The 17,113-nt window shown below is 37.8% G+C and overlaps 1 protein-coding gene across 2 annotated transcripts in view; it reads right to left on the bottom strand.

The window, feature by feature from the left end:
- Window positions 1–17,113, bottom strand: part of LOC132828346 (AMP deaminase 2-like) — a 168,226-nt gene that overhangs the window by 32,119 nt on the left and 118,994 nt on the right. For both annotated transcript variants that reach the window (XM_060845371.1, XM_060845370.1), the window contains 4 exons: window positions 14,651–14,792; window positions 9,605–9,694; window positions 8,800–8,929; window positions 4,424–4,618 (listed from right to left, as the gene is read on the bottom strand). In XM_060845371.1, the coding sequence (XP_060701354.1) occupies window positions 4,424–4,618; window positions 8,800–8,929; window positions 9,605–9,694; window positions 14,651–14,792 (557 nt within the window). The remainder of the gene's footprint in view (window positions 1–4,423; window positions 4,619–8,799; window positions 8,930–9,604; window positions 9,695–14,650; window positions 14,793–17,113) is intronic.

A 17,113-nucleotide genomic window follows, 5' to 3' on the forward strand; every position in this document is an offset into this window, starting at 1 on the left:
ACATATGTAGCAGCATAATGGGTTATGCTGCCTTTTGCAATTCCCCTGAGTGCCCCTTAAAAATCCTTGACGATAATTAGAATGACAGCCTTGTGGGGATTTGTAACAGTATTTTACATTATGAGGACAGGGTAGTGGCATGTAGGGCAAAACTAGAAAATCACAATTAAGCAAAGAAGCAAAATTTACACAGTAGAATAGATACTGGAATGATGATCTAACACAATTCAAGTTCAATTGGAAATATCCTTCAAGAACAGTCATATTTTTAATATATACATCGATGATTAGAGCTTTTAGTTTGAAATCCCAGACATCAGTGCTCACCCACACTGTATGACTGAGCAGAAATATAATGCTTTTGCCCACATATTTCCACTTAGAGTGTTTGCAACCTTAGCTGCATTAACAGAGACTAATGGAAACATATCACTATCCCAAAAATCCATCTAAATCCACTGCCATCTGGGCACTTTCTAGCTGGCTCCTTAATCATGACAGAATATCACAAAACAATTCCACATCACCTCAGCTAATAGTGCAACAAAATGGTAGTTCAATTCTACTTCAACCATTAGAGTACTTCCAGGGAGTAAAAAGAAACACTGAAAATATGTACCAACAGCTTTCAGAAATGTACATCAGTTATCCAATCTGAACAACATCTGCACTAGTAGCCACTTTGTTCTATCTAAACGTAATGGTAATGGCTAAGAACACCAGAGTAATAAATTGTCTATCAAAACAGTAGATCTACAATAACTAATGAAGAGCTTTGTGGAAAGTGGTATAGGTTCAGTTCTATCTGCCACACAGGTGTGTGTCTTAACCAACCCAAATTGATTGAGTTTTTTTTTTAAGACAATAAATAATGACTAATAAATAAGACTTTTTTTCCCCCCGAACATTATATGCAATTTTAGGCAATCCAGACAAACAATAGAGGAGATCCCTTGGCCTGCTAAAATTATTAAGCATGCAGATGTTTAATCATTTTAAAGAAAATGAATGAATTTGACAGCTAAATTTCAAGGTGCAAGACACTACCAAGGTGAAAATATTAAAAGGATTCTGTATTATACACCAACAGGTTCAACAATAGCTTCTTCCCTGCTGTTAATGGACCTCTCTAACTTCACATAATGTGATCTTGCTAATGTTAATTTTGCTTTACGCACTTCCTGTGCAGCTGTAATCGTGTACGCCTCGCTCTGTTCAAGCACCCTTTGATCTGTATGTCCTTGTTTGCTATAATCTGCTTGTACTGCTCACAAAACAAAACTTTTCACTGTACTGAGGTACATGTGACTACAACAAATAAAATCAAAACTAAAACAGAAGTATGCAGATGTCTTGAGATTGAATTTTAAGTTTAAATGATGTAGGATGGAGGAACGGAACCCATTGTTCTGAGGTCCTGGGAGAGGTTGACAGACTGGGATAACTTATTACCTAACAAATTGTTGATTTGAAGAGTAAATAAGTGATGGGTGAGATGCTTTGAATTCATAAAGAAGAATTGAGTTCACTTACTATATTGGTACCTATAATTAGTATTTTGATTAGTTTAAAGTTAGATTCTGTAAAAGATTGAAGGTTAGGAATACTGTAAATATTTTTCTTCATTCATAATTATTGGTATAATTTTGGTTCCAATTATCCTCACCACAAAAGAGCATGGTACGCAAAGATTTGTTGTCAGCTTCAAATTTATTGTGCCAATCAATAGGCAACCTTTTCTTTTGACTCTTCCCTATTATCTGTCCTTCAAAAACTCAATCACTGCCTGTCACTTTTTAACTGGAATCATACAATTACTTTATTTGATGTAGCACTGCATTTTTACTAAACTCCAACATCTGTAGGTGGCACAGTGTGCCCATTTCCAGTGCAAACCTAAAAAAACTTGGACTGCTCACAAAACAAAAGAGACTTGATCCAATTCAAACAGATGCAGCACAGAATGATGAAAAAAAATAAAAATAAAGACAACTTGATCAAGGGACTGAAAATAAAATTAAAAGCGACCAAACTGATGGAACAGGAAGGAGATAGAAAAGGAGATATAAACAGGTTACAGCTTTTTATATAGGTCATAATTATACAGAAGAGTTAAATGTATAGCAATTACTTACCATCTATACCAAATCAAACATTAAGCCTAAACATGAATCAAGATTTATCTCAGCTTAAGACAAACATTTAAGCTACTACTTATACAAATAAGATACTTTCTGAATTTATGCTAAAACATGGACTGAAGATTTAAATATTCTGTCAGTACAACTTCTCCCAAATAATGTTTTACTCAATGAGATAATTGAACAAAGAGCTAGTGAAGAAAGGGATAATTGACATTAAAATGTACACTGATGTTATGAATCAATGATAGCAAATGCTGGCATAAAACTTGACAAGAAACTTCAAATTTTCATTGCGTATGCTTCCATCAATGAAATTTTGAACACTGGGCTTTGGAAGGAGAAGCAAAGTCTAAGGATCAATACTATGAATGCCAAGTACTTATCCTTTGATGTGACATAGGTTTTTGTAAACACTGATCCCATTAATATAGATTTTCCAACTAGCCTTGTATTCATCACAAATACAATGAACACATTTGGCTTTCTAGGCCAAAAAGATCTCATTATCAGAGGTTATCTTCCAATTACATCAGTGTGATTAGTCCTTTCTCAGACTCACAATGGATAACCTTTACTCCATCCCAACCTTCTCTAGTTCCACCTAGGCTTTTTCACTTTGGAGGAATTAATCCTCAAAATTTTACGATAAGATTGTTAACATTAAATAAAACCCAGGCACACATCTAGGGATACGTACTTACTATTCATAGGACTGAGGCAAAGTCCCCTTCTCTTTTCACAAAGAGTCCAAATCCTGCCAGGATTTAAAGAAGAGGAAGCCATTTACAATCTAGATGGGGAATTAACTTTAAACTATTCATAAGAATTAAAATTTATTTTAAAGGCTTAGGGCAGAATTTTATTTAAGTATCTCACTTGCCAACTGGAGAAACACTGAGAGACCTGTACTGCCTCTTTTCAGGTCTGCTGAGCCACAAGCTAACCAGTGACATACCACAGTAGGTTTTCCCCTGGAATCAAGATCCTGTGGGCTTCAGGGAACAATCACCAGAGGAGATTGTGGGTGCTGCCAGAAGGACAGGCACCAGAGTCACACAGTGACACAGGTCAGTCATGGTGATGTGGCATGAGGGTAGCAGTGAGATAAATGGTGGAAGGCAGATCAATGGCTTTTGTGGCCCCAATTTCTTGATGCCCAGCTCAAGAAATTGAGGCATCCTGTCCCATCCAGAAGGGCAATGAGATGGGCACTCTATTTTAGCTGGCATGTATATTGCATAGTGACATATACAGCTAGGTTAATACCAGTGGGCTAAAGCCCTTAAGTGGTCATTAAGGCCAGTTAAGAACTTTTAATGATAACAGAGCAGAAAGGTCCACCATGGGCCTTGCTGCCCATAACAATCTGGCAGAAGCAGGAAGGTGATGGGATTCAGGCATGCTACCATTCTGTTTAATAAAATGCCTTTTCTACCTCCAAACATGCCAGAGATCCCAGTAGATTCTACCAAGAGTGGATAAAAATGGGTGATATGAAGGCTGACAGATATCTAAGTGACAGGTTCATTCCCTTGATTGGTCAGACATTAGTTAACTGCAATTGGGAAGCTGTTGGACACTCCATAATTTTAATATTCATGATATGGAAGTTTTAAAAAAAAACACAAAGCTTCCATTTTAAATGATATGCCAGTCCCCCGTCACAAAGCATATAGTTGTCCTTTGCCTGATGTCACTTGTAGGATTGAAAGATAAGATAGCACACTAATCAAATTAAATTTTCTTGTAGTCAGATGAAAGAGTGACAACATATTCTAGAAAGTCCCATTTTGTGTAAATGCAGCACATGGAATGCTGTTCAGAACATCCCAAGTTCTTCAACAAGAGCACAAGCAATAAGCAAACCAAAACGGTTACACAACTGTTTTCAATGTTAACTGAAGAGTCACTCGTTTTCTGTACCGGGATAATCGCAAATACTTTGTTTGTTGCTTTGTCTTTCCTGACTCCCTGACTTTCAAAAGTAGTCACTACTTCATTGTGAAGGCATTGGCATGAAACATGCTGCAACACCTTTACCACTATAACTAATAATTAAGAGATGCAAAGAAAATAAAGTTGAGAAATCACAGGGTGAACACAAGTTCCTGTCAAGCCACGGTACACATTTGCTTTTTGTTCGGTAAAATAGGGGACGTAGCATTGTTTAAGTCCTAATTAAATACATTACAAAATCTTTGGCAATGCTAACTAAAAACAATGTGTCCTCTGTGACCAATAGGTTTCAGTGCCTCTTACAAACTACATTCTGTGCATACCGCGTGCATATCTAGTGTGTCCACGCTGAGATCGTACGCTGTGAGGTTCATGCTCTCAAAGACATCCTTCAACGTCTGTCCTTTTCCATTTTCCACGTGAATAATTTCATCTGGGTTCTTCTTCATTGAACGTTTGATAAAACGGAGCAGGTGTTTCTGGTTCATGCAGGATGATGCATGAATATGGGTATCAACCTATTAGTTAAAGAAAAACGTTACAAATGTAGGAAATAGCAGAAGTCCTCTTCCTTTACAAACACAGTGCAACCTCGGTTATCTGAACACCAATTATCCGAATTTTAGACTATCCAAACAAGATCTCAGGGTAAACTGTGTCATCTGAACATTAGATTATCCAAACAAAATACTCCCTGCCCGTGTCGTTCGGACAATCAAGGCTGTCTTATAATTTATACTGAGTTGGGTTTTGAATGATAGAGGAGTCTAGCGTATTTGAATTTTAACTACAATACCTAAAGGCTTTTAGTTAATAAAATACTGCTGTATTTACTAGTAAGTGGTGAATATTTTTTCTTTCCTCTAGCTATCTTGGGATAAAATGGATCATATTTAAATAGATACTAAAATTAGATGCAACAGTAAATCAGATTTACTTCAAGAAAGTCATGCATACATTGACTAACTAGATTTTGAAGATGATATTTTTGCCTTCTATCTCCACAAATTTTATGGTTCCAACAGGAGTCATGCAATTAGTGCCCCAAAATTAAATGTGAACAAAATACTTTGAGTGAATTACTGGATGAGTTACAAAGGCAGACAGACATCAGAAGCTACGTTGAACTAATTTACTCAGCTTCGAAATCCACACACTTTGATCAGGTTTATAATTAAATAGCTGGGGACTGCAAAAAAGCTTGAACAATGCACCAACAAGTCCAAGAATAGTTTCTTCCCTGCCAGTATTAGACTGTTGAATGGACTCCCTACCGTCAAATAATGTTGATCTTGTCAATGCTGATCTTGCTTTGCGCACCTCCTGTGCAGTATAACCTGTATGCCCCGCTCTAAGAACCTATGACTTTGTTTGCTATGATGTGCTTGTACTGCTCGTGAACAAAGCTTTTCACTGTACTGTACTTAGGTACACATGATCACAATAAATCAAATCAATTATGCATTTAAAAGGTAACTTCGTTTTCAACCCTCTGGAACTTTGCTGTTATCCATTCTTAGGAATTCAAATGTCTTAAATTGGAGCATTACAAATATTAGGGATTTTTCCTGTAAAATAAGAACAACAGTTTTCTTTGTTCATTTTGACTTTACATTGATTAAAAATGGACTAAAGAATTTCAATTCCTATAATTTTAATACCCGGGATTTCATTGACAAAAACAGACGTAAAATTGCTGTGGCAGTCAGCTGATCATGCAAGTCAGCCAGGCTTCCTAAAGCCAACAACAATCAAAATAATCTGAACTGAAGTTAACGTTCTTATCAAAATATATCAAAACTAGTCTAACCTTTCAGGCATGAAGACACCCTAATTTCCTCCTCTGATTTACACTCGTATGATAAATTTCACATGTTGAAGATCAAAGCCGTTGCCTATAATTATCAAACTTTGTAGCAAAGAATTCAGACAATGGAATGCCCTAACCAGCTTTTGAGTCTATTTGACTCTATTCCACATAACTGCTTTTGCAGAGCAGGGAGATGGACGTTTGACTGGCACAAACAGGAGAAAGGTGTCCCCCTTAAACTCTTGAACGACAAAGCACCCAATGTAACAAATTGAAAAACATTAGAACACGCAGAACTAAAAGAACAATGGAAATATTTTTAAATTGCTGAAGATGCAGACCTCAATTAAATAATCACGGTCGCAGGTTAAAACCTTTGTGTCCCAAGGACATCTTAATAACTTCAGACAACATAAGCCCCTTACTTTCATTTTGCATGAATCTATAGTACCACCCCAAATATTTTACTTTCCTTTTGTGGTTATAGCAGCATCACGATTCGGTCATTGTATTAGCAATTCCGAGTTCTGGTTTAATGATCCAATGACATATCTTAAAATTCTATTATAACTTAACTTCAACTGCCCAGCTGTTCATTAAACAATTCAAGTATAATACATTAGTACCCATAATGCTATCTATAAAACAAGTGAATTATCATGTAATTTTGTTATCATAATTTATCACAAAACTCATTTGGTTTACTTTAGGGGAGGGAATCTGCTGTCTTACTAGGGATGGCCAATATGTGACTCAAGTCCACAGAAACATAGTTGATCTTTAACTCTCTGAATCACCCAAACAGTCATTCAGTCCATTCAAAAAGTTAGATCACCAGCATCTAAGCAGCAATGAATGTAATGACCATATGAATTATAACAAGAGAGACCTTTAAACAAGAGAGCCCACCAGCTCTTTTAACTTCTATTACTCTGTTTCACACAGACGGGCGGCACGGTGGCACAGTGGTTAGCACTGCTGCCTCACAGCGCCAGAGACACGGGTTCAATTCCTGCCTCAGGCGACTGACTGTGGAGTTTGCACGTTCCCCCAGTGTCTGCGTGTGTTTCCTCCAGGTGCTCCGGTTTCCTCCCACAGATGTGCGGGTCAGGTGAATTGGCCATGCTAAATTGCCCGTAGTGTTAGGTAAGGGATAAATGTAGGGGTAGGGGTATGGTTGGGGTGCGCTTCGTCGGGTCGGTGTGGACTTGTTGGGCCAAAGGGCCTGTTTCCACACTGTAAGTAATCTAAACTATAGACTTTTATCCTTGGAGAAATTTGCAATTGATGACAGATCTTTGTGGATGTTTCAGAGTTCTGAATGTAAAAGTAATAAAATTGGTTTTCCTTTATTGCAAGGGAAAACAAACTCTAAGTGCACTAATTTAATATTACTAGTTCCTGGGGTAGGAGGACCATAAGAATATTTCAAAATATTAAAATCTCTATTTTACTTCTTTGCATCTATGATCCTGATGATGACAAAGGTTTATTTAACTTGAGTATTCTTCTCTATCAGCAGGGGATTCATGCTTATTATGTAGTGCTTAGAAGGAGGAGTTTATTTCAGTAAAATTTAATTACTTATCTTATAATCTACTGAAAGTGTATTCCCCTTTAGTACTGAAGGAGTTACTTAATCCATTTAAATGAATACAAATTATACAACCATGTAGAAATGAGCAAACTAAGAAAAAAAATGAAATAAATCACATTTAATTGTTTTATTACAGCAAACCTTTTATTAACCAGTACTTATCAGATGTAGAGTGTACCAGTTGATCAAGAGATCAACATTATCAATACAAAAACACACACTTTGTAATTGAAAGTAAGTAATACAGGGGGTATACACATCATTGTTGTACCTTATTTATAGCATAAATCATTTAAATAATAATGCAACTCTGCTTTAAATAAAACTTACCAGAGAGCCTTCTCATTCACACCCTCAACTGACATACTTGGACATCACAGAAATTGGAATAATACAGTATTTAAGGAATACAATTTTTGCCAGTTTATTGTGAGTGCTGGTTAAAACAAAGTTTGCTGTAATTTTATAGCCCTTTACCTGACTACCAAACATCTCAAAACACTTTACAACCAATGAAGTATGTTTTGAGGTGCATTTGATATCACAAATGCAGTGGAAACCAATTTTCACTCAGCAAACTCCTCCAAACAATAATGTGATAATAACCCGACAACTTTTTCGTGCAATATTGATTTGGAGATAGATACAGTCAAGATATTGGAGGCAATTCTAGTGCTCTTTTACAAAATAGTCTGACAAGATCTTTTTAAGCAGGCAGGCAAACGGTACCCCGATTTAGAATCTGGTCTGACAAAATATATCTGACAGTGCAGTGCTCCCCAGGTACCAAGATGTAGAATCAGCCTTGAATATTTGGAGTGGAATTTACATCAAAAACCTTGTGATTCAGAGACAAAATTGCTACCAAATGAGCAATGACTTATAAATCTTATTTTTAATGCTTGCTTGTTGGATGCATTCCAATGTCCGGTGCTTTGCATTCAGCAATAATATTGCACTGGTGCCTATTATATTCAATAATTAATGCAAAACTTCCTGGCAAGCAGAATAGATGAACAAATATAGTTCTGAAGAGTCTTTTAAATTCTTATTTCTATATGAGAAATTAACTCTGGATGTGGGTTTATGATACACTGGCAGCAGCACATGACAAGCACTGGCAGTTCATCATGACCACCAGGCTTCACACAATGCCACATGCAGTTATTTCTCAAAAAAAGTGTTACAGGAGTGGTTAAAGATAGCAAGAACGGAGTAAAAGATACTGATGGGCAATGTGTACAAAAATAAAACAAGAGTGAGAATAAAAGACAAGTTCTTAGTTTCCCTACTTTGCGAATATTGTAGAAGTCTCGATGTGGGACTTTCTTCTGAGCAGCCAGTTCTTTCATTTCATTTAGTAAAACATGCATCTGGAACTTTGAACTCAGGTACTGCAGCCTTCGATAGCAGAAAGATTTCCTGTTGGCCCAAGAGGAAAATAGTGCTGCTAATTACTCTGACTCACAGCATACAAGAATAAAATCTAATTGAACAATTAAACCTATTAAAAAATCATTAACGATGACGAATCTGTAACAATTGGTGCAGTCTTTTACATAAATAAATAAGATGTTGCTTAACTGGGAGCCAATTAAATCAGTGAGCACTGGACATTGAGAATTAGGATACAGCATAACTGGATGAGCTTACATTTTTTGAATATTAAAAGATGGAATGCTTCCAAGGAACAGTCTAAAATGGTTACATACATAAAGGCATGGAGCAGAATTTCACCAATAAATGAGCAAATGAATGCGTACAACCCTGCAAAATTACAAAAGGTGGAAACGGAGGGTCTCAGCAGTGGCACTGCATGTTTGGAGAGAAGCTCATTTCAAGCTCAAATACATAAGTATGGTTGCAACAGTGCCATTCAGACAGTTTTTCAAGGAGAGGCACTGGCTAAGAAACAGAATTTGAGGGTTTTGAAAATGTTTCGGCTCATTCGTTACTGGAGGTAAGAGAAACAATTTGTCAAGTTACAGATAGGGAGAGGGTGGTGGGCAGCCAACTGATGCAGTGAGGAGATAGAGTTGGGTGTTGTCATAATTCAAACCAATAACTATCACAGCATTCATGTTTATTTATACTTACACTGGTCCATTAATTATTAGGGCCATTAAAACATTCATGTCTGCAGTGAACTCCTGAAGATCTGGGCGAGGCAGGTTCAGTTCTGTCGTCCTAAAAAGGTAACAGGAGTTCAGATTTAACTTTTCATACGTATTTTTACAAGTTAAGACACTTACGCAATTCTAAGCAACTGCAATTCACAACAGGAACACTGACAAATGCACATAGATGACATTATGTCAATTCACCTTTGTATTTGGTGATCTCAAAAGGTGGAGGGCATCAAAGACTGAAAATTTTCTAAACAACACAATCAATAAAAGGTAGTGTTTGTCCATCTGCACTTAGATTTGTACTGTTCCAGTCATAAACCACCAATAGGGGAATAGTTTCATAATGCATAGATCTCATGTGAATAAAAATATGCACTCTCCTGAGATGAACAAAACAGTCAGCTTTATATAAATAGAAAAAAAGGAAACAGGCTCTATCAATTCAAATGTGTCATGTTTGGAATGATCTTGGGAATCTCCAAAACAGAAATGCTCTTTTTTAATGTATCGACTGCAAATTTTCCTCCAGTCCACAGCCATATTAGCAATTTCATGAAATTGGTTAACAGTGACATGGCTGCATCTATGCACAGATGAAATGATATTATGTAGATACTAAGCCATTTATTTTCCATCTGTTTGGTTGCCAATCTCAGCAAAAAAAGGCCTTTTTTTAAAAAAACATTTTGTGCAGATTAGTTATAGAACAGTCAATAGGTAAGCAGACTATTAGAATACCAATTCAAACAAAGAAATATGCTCTTTCATGGTGAAGTGATGAATCATTTAATTACAATTCTTGGTGCCTTGTTCCTGAAAGGTACTGAGAAGTTTCAATAGGCAGCATGCATTTTAGAACACCACGTTGGGCGGCACGGTGGCACAGTGGTTAGCACTGCTGCCTCACAACGCCAGAGACCCGGGTTCAATTCCTGCCTCAGGCGACTGTGAGGAATTTGCACATTCTCCCTCTGTCTGTGTGGATGTCCTCTGGGTGCTCCGGTTTCCTTCCACAGTCCAAAAATGTGCAGGTTAGGTGAATTGACCATGCTAAATTGTCCGTAGTGTTAGGGGCTGGGGTGAATGTAGGGGAATGGGTCTGGTGTGGGTTGCGCTTCGACAGGTCGGTGGGGACTTGTTGGGCCAAAGGGCTGTTTTCACACTAAGTAATCTAAAAAAAAACCTCAGGTTTAACTGTACACCTGTTTATTGACATGCATCAGACCAGCAATAAAAAATTGCTCACAGGATGTGGGCATTGCTGGCTAGCTAGCATTTATTGCCATTTCCAAACTGCCCTCCAGAAAGTGGTGCTGATCCACCTTCATGAACGACTGCAGTCCACAGGGCATGAATTATAAATAATTGTGACCTTAGTCCCATCATAGCATAAGGCTGCTCCTTCATAAAGGGAGAGAGAAGACAGTGGTGATTTAACTGGAGGGCTACCATGCTTCAGGCCAGGGCCAAGGTTACGAAGGAACGACCTTCATGGTAACCTCAGTCCGTGCAGAAATTGAACCCACTCTGTTGCTGTCACTTTATTACAAAACTGCTATCCGGCCAACAAAGCAATCCTATAATAATATAAAACAAAGATCTGCAGATGCAGGAAAATTAAAACAAAAGCAAATTACTGGACAAACTCAGCAGGTCTGTCAGCATCTGGGGAGAAAAAGCAGAGTTAACATTTCGAGTCCAGTGACCTTTCTTCAGAAAAGGATCCCACAGTTCTGTTCAGGATGTGGACCCATCAACAGTAAAGAACCTGCAACATAATATCAAGGTGGGGTGGTGTGCAGCTTGGAGCAGGTGTTCTCTTGCACATGCTGCCCTTGGACATCTAAATGATAGAAGTTGTGGGCTTGGAAGGTTCTGTCAAAGGATGCCTGCTGAGTTGCTGCAGTGCATTTTGCAGATAGTACACATCATTTCCAAATGTGCATTGATAGTGGAGGAAGTGAATGTTTAAAAGTAGTAGATGGAGTGACAATCAAGTGGGATGCTTTGTTTTAATAGCCTCAAGCATTTATACTAACTTAGAAATAATTCATCCCCCATTTCAGAAAATAGCAACACACACTTGATTTTGTCACTTCCATAAAGGATTTAGCGCTTCTATGCAGTTAAATGGAGTATAAGAGTACAAGAACAGCTCATTTATTTTAAAAATTAATTCTAGGGATGTCAGCATCACTGTCATAGACCATCATTTATTGCCCAATCCATGTTTGCCCTTGAGAAGGTGGTAATAGGTCATCTTTTTGAACTCTTGTACAGCAATTAGATTCATCTGAGCAGCTTGCCATGGCTCAAGTAGCATCAGTGGAGCCAGAAACACAGAACTTTGCGGGTTGAAAATTCTTCACTTTGAAAACTTCTGATGAAAGGTTAGGCACCTGAAATTGTCTGTTTCTCATTTCATGGATGCTGCCTGAACTGCTAACTATTCTATCATTTTTGTTTATCATCAGGAGTGAGTTTGGAATCACATTGGGCGGGCTAAGTAAGAAAAGCACTTTTAGTGAAGCTATTGAGTTTTTCTGCAATCAGATACTTTGCATCCTGGAAAATCATCACCTTATTGCCTTACCCTTCACCACTCTAAAAGGAATGTGTGTGTTTAATTTGCAATTTGCAACTGTCAAATCCCAATGAAACCTGGGAAAAAAAAACTCTACACAGACCACAACATCTTGGAGCTGTTTTAAATATGATGGTACTAATCTTCCAGGAGTGGCAAACCATCAGGTGGCTGCACCGACTTTCTTCTGCCAGGATTGTGTTTTGCAGTTCTGACTGGCACTTCCAAGCCTGGCCTCTTCACAAACAGTGCATGTCAGGATCATTCTTTAAAGAGAAGAATTGTCAAGGCAGACCCTTGTTTAAATTAGTAACTGTCTTATTCTGACTTAATCCTCATTGTCTGATACAATAAAAAGCTTAGGACGTTTAAACTGATAGTCAGTATGAGTGGGATAAGTGAACAGATGACAGCATAGCAGTGGTCATGTCAGTTCACATTGAGGGGACAAGGAGATACAGTCAGAGGTATCAGTTGTTCAGGTGCCCAAGAGTTAGACATGGTTTTAATTTGCCTAAAATTTCTAGGTTAACAATACTGTTAAGTAAGTGGCTCTCTCCAAAGTCTCTGACTCTAACTCAGAAGTTTGGGGGGTAGGGTGGGAGATTTCCCAGGAAGCGTTTAACCTTCTCTTGCAATTCCTATAGAAGCAATGCATCTGGACTTCCAAGGAGGTCTTATGTGTATTTTGGGGTTATGACGTATCTCCAGATAACTGAAAGATTTGAGCTAATCTTATTGTTTCAGAGTATAGACCTGGAGTACAGGTATTCCAACTTATGGATTTGGCTATCTAAAATATTAATACCAGAAACATTAGCATTGACTATGAATTTAAAGATTATCCTGAAAGTTCACTAAAAGGATTGAAACAATAAAATGAATACAATTAACACAGGAACAGGAATAGGACACTCAACCCCTCGACCTTGCTCTGTCACTCAATAGGATCATGGCTGATCTGTGGCCTAACTCCATATGGTCGCTTTGGGCCTATATCCCTCGATACCCTTGCTTAATAAAACTTTGTCTCGCCAAGATTTAAATTTCGCAACTGAATTAAAATTGACCACTGTGAGTGAGTGAGTGAGTGAGTGAGAGAGAGAGAGAGAAAAGAGATGGAGATCCAAACCTCCACTGACATCTCTCCAAATGGTATGACTCTAATTCTGAAAACTTTGCCCCCTTATTCTAGAATCTTCAACAATAGTTTACCTTTACCTACCCTGTCTTTCCTTGTTAACATCCAGAAAATCTTGATTAGATCACCCATTAACATTCTACATTCTAAAGAATGAAGGCCTAACTGTCAAATATCTCCTCAAAACTTTACTCCAGAAGTCCAGGTATCACCCTTGTAAACCTGTGTTGACTGCCTCCAGGGCTAAGACATCCTTCCTGAAGGGATGGTGCTCAGATCAGCTCGTAATACTCTAAGTGGGGTCTAACTTGGGGTTTGAATAACTACAGCAAAACATCTGCATTCTTATACTCCAGTCCTTTAGAAATGTAGGCCTTCTTGATTATTTTCTGCACCATTTGGGGCATAACAGAATATCCAAAGATTCTTCACAGGACTATTATAAAATCAAATGTGACACCTAGCCACAAAAGGAGATAACAGATTAGAAGGTGGAAAGCTTGATCAAAGAGTTTGCTTTCAAGGATGTCTTGAAGGAGGAAACTAAGTAGAAAGACAGAGAGATGTTGAGAGGGATGCCAGAGCTTGGAGACTAAAGAACTGAAACCACAACTACCAATGGTGCAGCAATTTAAACTTGGGGATGCATTAGAGGCCAGAACTGGAGCAGCACAGGTATCTTGGAGGATTGTCAGGCTAGAACATATTACAGAAATAGGGAGAAGCAAATTCACAGAAGGGTTTCAACACTAGGGAGAAAATTTTAAAACTGAGACATTTTTGACCAGGAGACAATGCAGGTCAATGAACTCAGCGATGAAAGACAGTAGGACTTCTTTTGAGTTAAGAGATGGGTAGCAGAGTTTATGGAAGATGTCTAGAGTAGAGAGGGTACAATGTGGGAGACCAGCCAGGAATACACTGGAATAAACGAGTTTTGCATGACAGAGTTCAAGCAGAAGATGAGCAGAGCTGAGTAATATTGAGCATTAGCAAGGCAGGCAGAGCCAGCAAAAATGAGGTCAAAAGACCACACCTCTGGATCAAACATAACAGCAAAGCTGTAATGTGAGTGGCTTAATCTAAGATCAGTTGCAAGCATGCGGGATGGAGTTGGAAGGCTGGGGATGGAGCTTGGAGAACAAGTTACAATGTTTCAGTTTTTATCAAAAGGTTGGAGGAAATTTCAACTCAAGTAAGGAACATCAGATAATCTGTCAGATATAAATTATTATGAACAAATCTACACATACATATGTTTTTATAAGAATTGCAAAACTTTTGATTACTTGTCCAAGATATTTGATTCAGAGTACACATGGGTAACTCCATCTATCATTTTGCAGCCAAATCCAGTATCCTCTGGCATTATACTTGGATCACAGTTTTCATACGGATGCTCCTCAGCAAATGGTGAATGGATTGTTGTATCTGCAAGATAAGTCAACAAATAGTTAAAGTCTCAAGCAGGTTCTAACTGTTAGATTACACAATAATAATAATACCTGGACACAGATGATGTGCAGAAACAGTTCAGCAACATAAATAACAACAAGAGGGGTATTTTGTCTATGTATTGTAGAACTTGAAACTGTCTATAAAAGAAGGTATTTAAAATTTATTTGCAAATTACAAAATGAGTTTTCACGACCCACAATGGACAGCAAAAATAAAGAACGAGGCAAACAACACACTTATGAAATCTCTGTTTAATAACATTCCTCCTAATTAGCAGTTACATCACTAAAATAATTACACTTCAATGAGAGAAGAGCTGAACTTGCCTGAAATTTTAGATGGTGTTTTTTAATTTGGTAACTAAAAGTACATGAATGCAGAAAGTACAAATGGTGTGGACAGCATAGGCAATCTCCACGATGCAAACTGGTTCCATTCTCGAGTCTGCTTGCAAATCAATTTGTATGCAAGTCAGAATACAATGCAACACAACAGTTGTTTGTCAGTATAAAGAAATATTCCAAAGTAATATCTTAAAAACCTATACAGGATCATGTTCCTAAGTATGAATATTCATAAGCCAGATGCTCATAAATCAGGTCCCCTGCATATAAAACACCTGAATTTAAGTTTATTTTTAAAAATTCATTGATGGGATGTGGGCCTCACATAATGGGTGTGCATTTATTGCACACCCCAAGAGGGCAGTTATACCCCAGAGGCCATTTAAGAATCAAAGAGTGCTGTCAGTCTGAATTACACGGAGGCCAGACAGGGTAAGGACAACAGTATCCCTTCCAAAAGGACATCAGTGAACCAATGGTTTTTCCCGATAATTATCAATGGTTTCATGGTCATCATTACACACTTAATTCCAGATTATTTTTCTGGGGTTCAAACCAGGTTCTAAGGTCATCACCTGGGTCTCTGGATTAATATTCTAGCAATAATATCACTAGGCCACAATTGATAGAAAGTTCTTTCATCATAAAGATAACACTGTCTTCAGGAAATCTCACAACAGTGATATTACAGACTGTAATTTAATACCCAGCCAACAACAACACTTGAAGTGAAGTCTAAGCTGGGGAAATCAACCTAATTAATAGTGTAGCAGGATGAGAGTTGGGACATCATCACATTCCCCCAACCCAAATTAAAACTGAAGTTCAAGCTCTGCCTTTCACCCAGCAGAACTCTTGTGGTATTGCTGAATAGGAAGTCAATGCCCATTTAAAAGGGTTCCAACCCACTGTCCATAGTTGCTTGTAGTCAACCTGTGGGACTTTAACACAAAAGGAGACTGACACGCTTGCAGCCTTGGAGGTTTGGTCCCTCATTCTTTGGCACAATGAATGATTGAAGCATTAGGAAAGTGATACCTACTGATGGTTATTCTCCCTATCTTTTCTCTGAACACCACGTCATCAATGGTCCCTTCCCGTAGCACCAAAGACTGCTCCTACCCTCACACTTTCCTTTCTACAGTGTTCCACCAAGAACCCTGGTGAAGTGTATTTTGGCAGAAGCCACCGATGCGAATGGAATTCAGAAAGTCAGCCTGTCTTGGTGGTTGTTGGGCTCCCCCTGCTGCACTAAATTCCACATGTAACTTCCGGGCATATTTAATCAATGTATAAGCAATGTAGCATTTTCATAGAATAAAGACTTACTATTGCTACACACATTATATTCAATAGGAACTTGATGTTCTGACATTAATTTGTTGAATCTAGATTAAAACTTGCTATATTAATGGGAACTGTAAATGTTTTCTCTACTTGCTGTAGAGAGTAAGGAGATTAAACCAGCCCATAGCAGCAGTACAAAATGGGCTTGTACCAAATCAGCAGCTGATCTTTCAAAATACTCAATTGTTTATTCCACTCACATTCACAGAACAAAACTCTTTTTGAAGACTTATTTCCTAGTCACAACATTGCCTGTACTTGATTTAAATTTTAAAAATCTTGCCGATAATTGAGTCAATGGAAAACAATAATGATTGTAGTTAAAAAATGACTATTGATTTGCTGAAGAGCCATTTCATGGTGCTAACATTCACCAATTACCCCTTAAAATTTGATCTTTCACAGCCTATCAAATGGTATCTGAGTTTTTGATTCAATGGATAATACCTGTAAAAGCTCCAGCTTAAACCATCAGCATTTGATTTTAAAGGTTATTAACATCCAGTACATGCTGTTTCAGAAATAATTTCCTGTTTGCCAATCAGATTATTTTTATTTGAGAGCCAGCAACAATCACCATCTGTCACCTAAAGCTTTTAACAG

Source organism: Hemiscyllium ocellatum, chromosome 26 (genome assembly GCF_020745735.1).
Source record: "Hemiscyllium ocellatum isolate sHemOce1 chromosome 26, sHemOce1.pat.X.cur, whole genome shotgun sequence".
In the NCBI taxonomy this organism is placed as follows: domain Eukaryota; kingdom Metazoa; phylum Chordata; class Chondrichthyes; order Orectolobiformes; family Hemiscylliidae; genus Hemiscyllium; species Hemiscyllium ocellatum.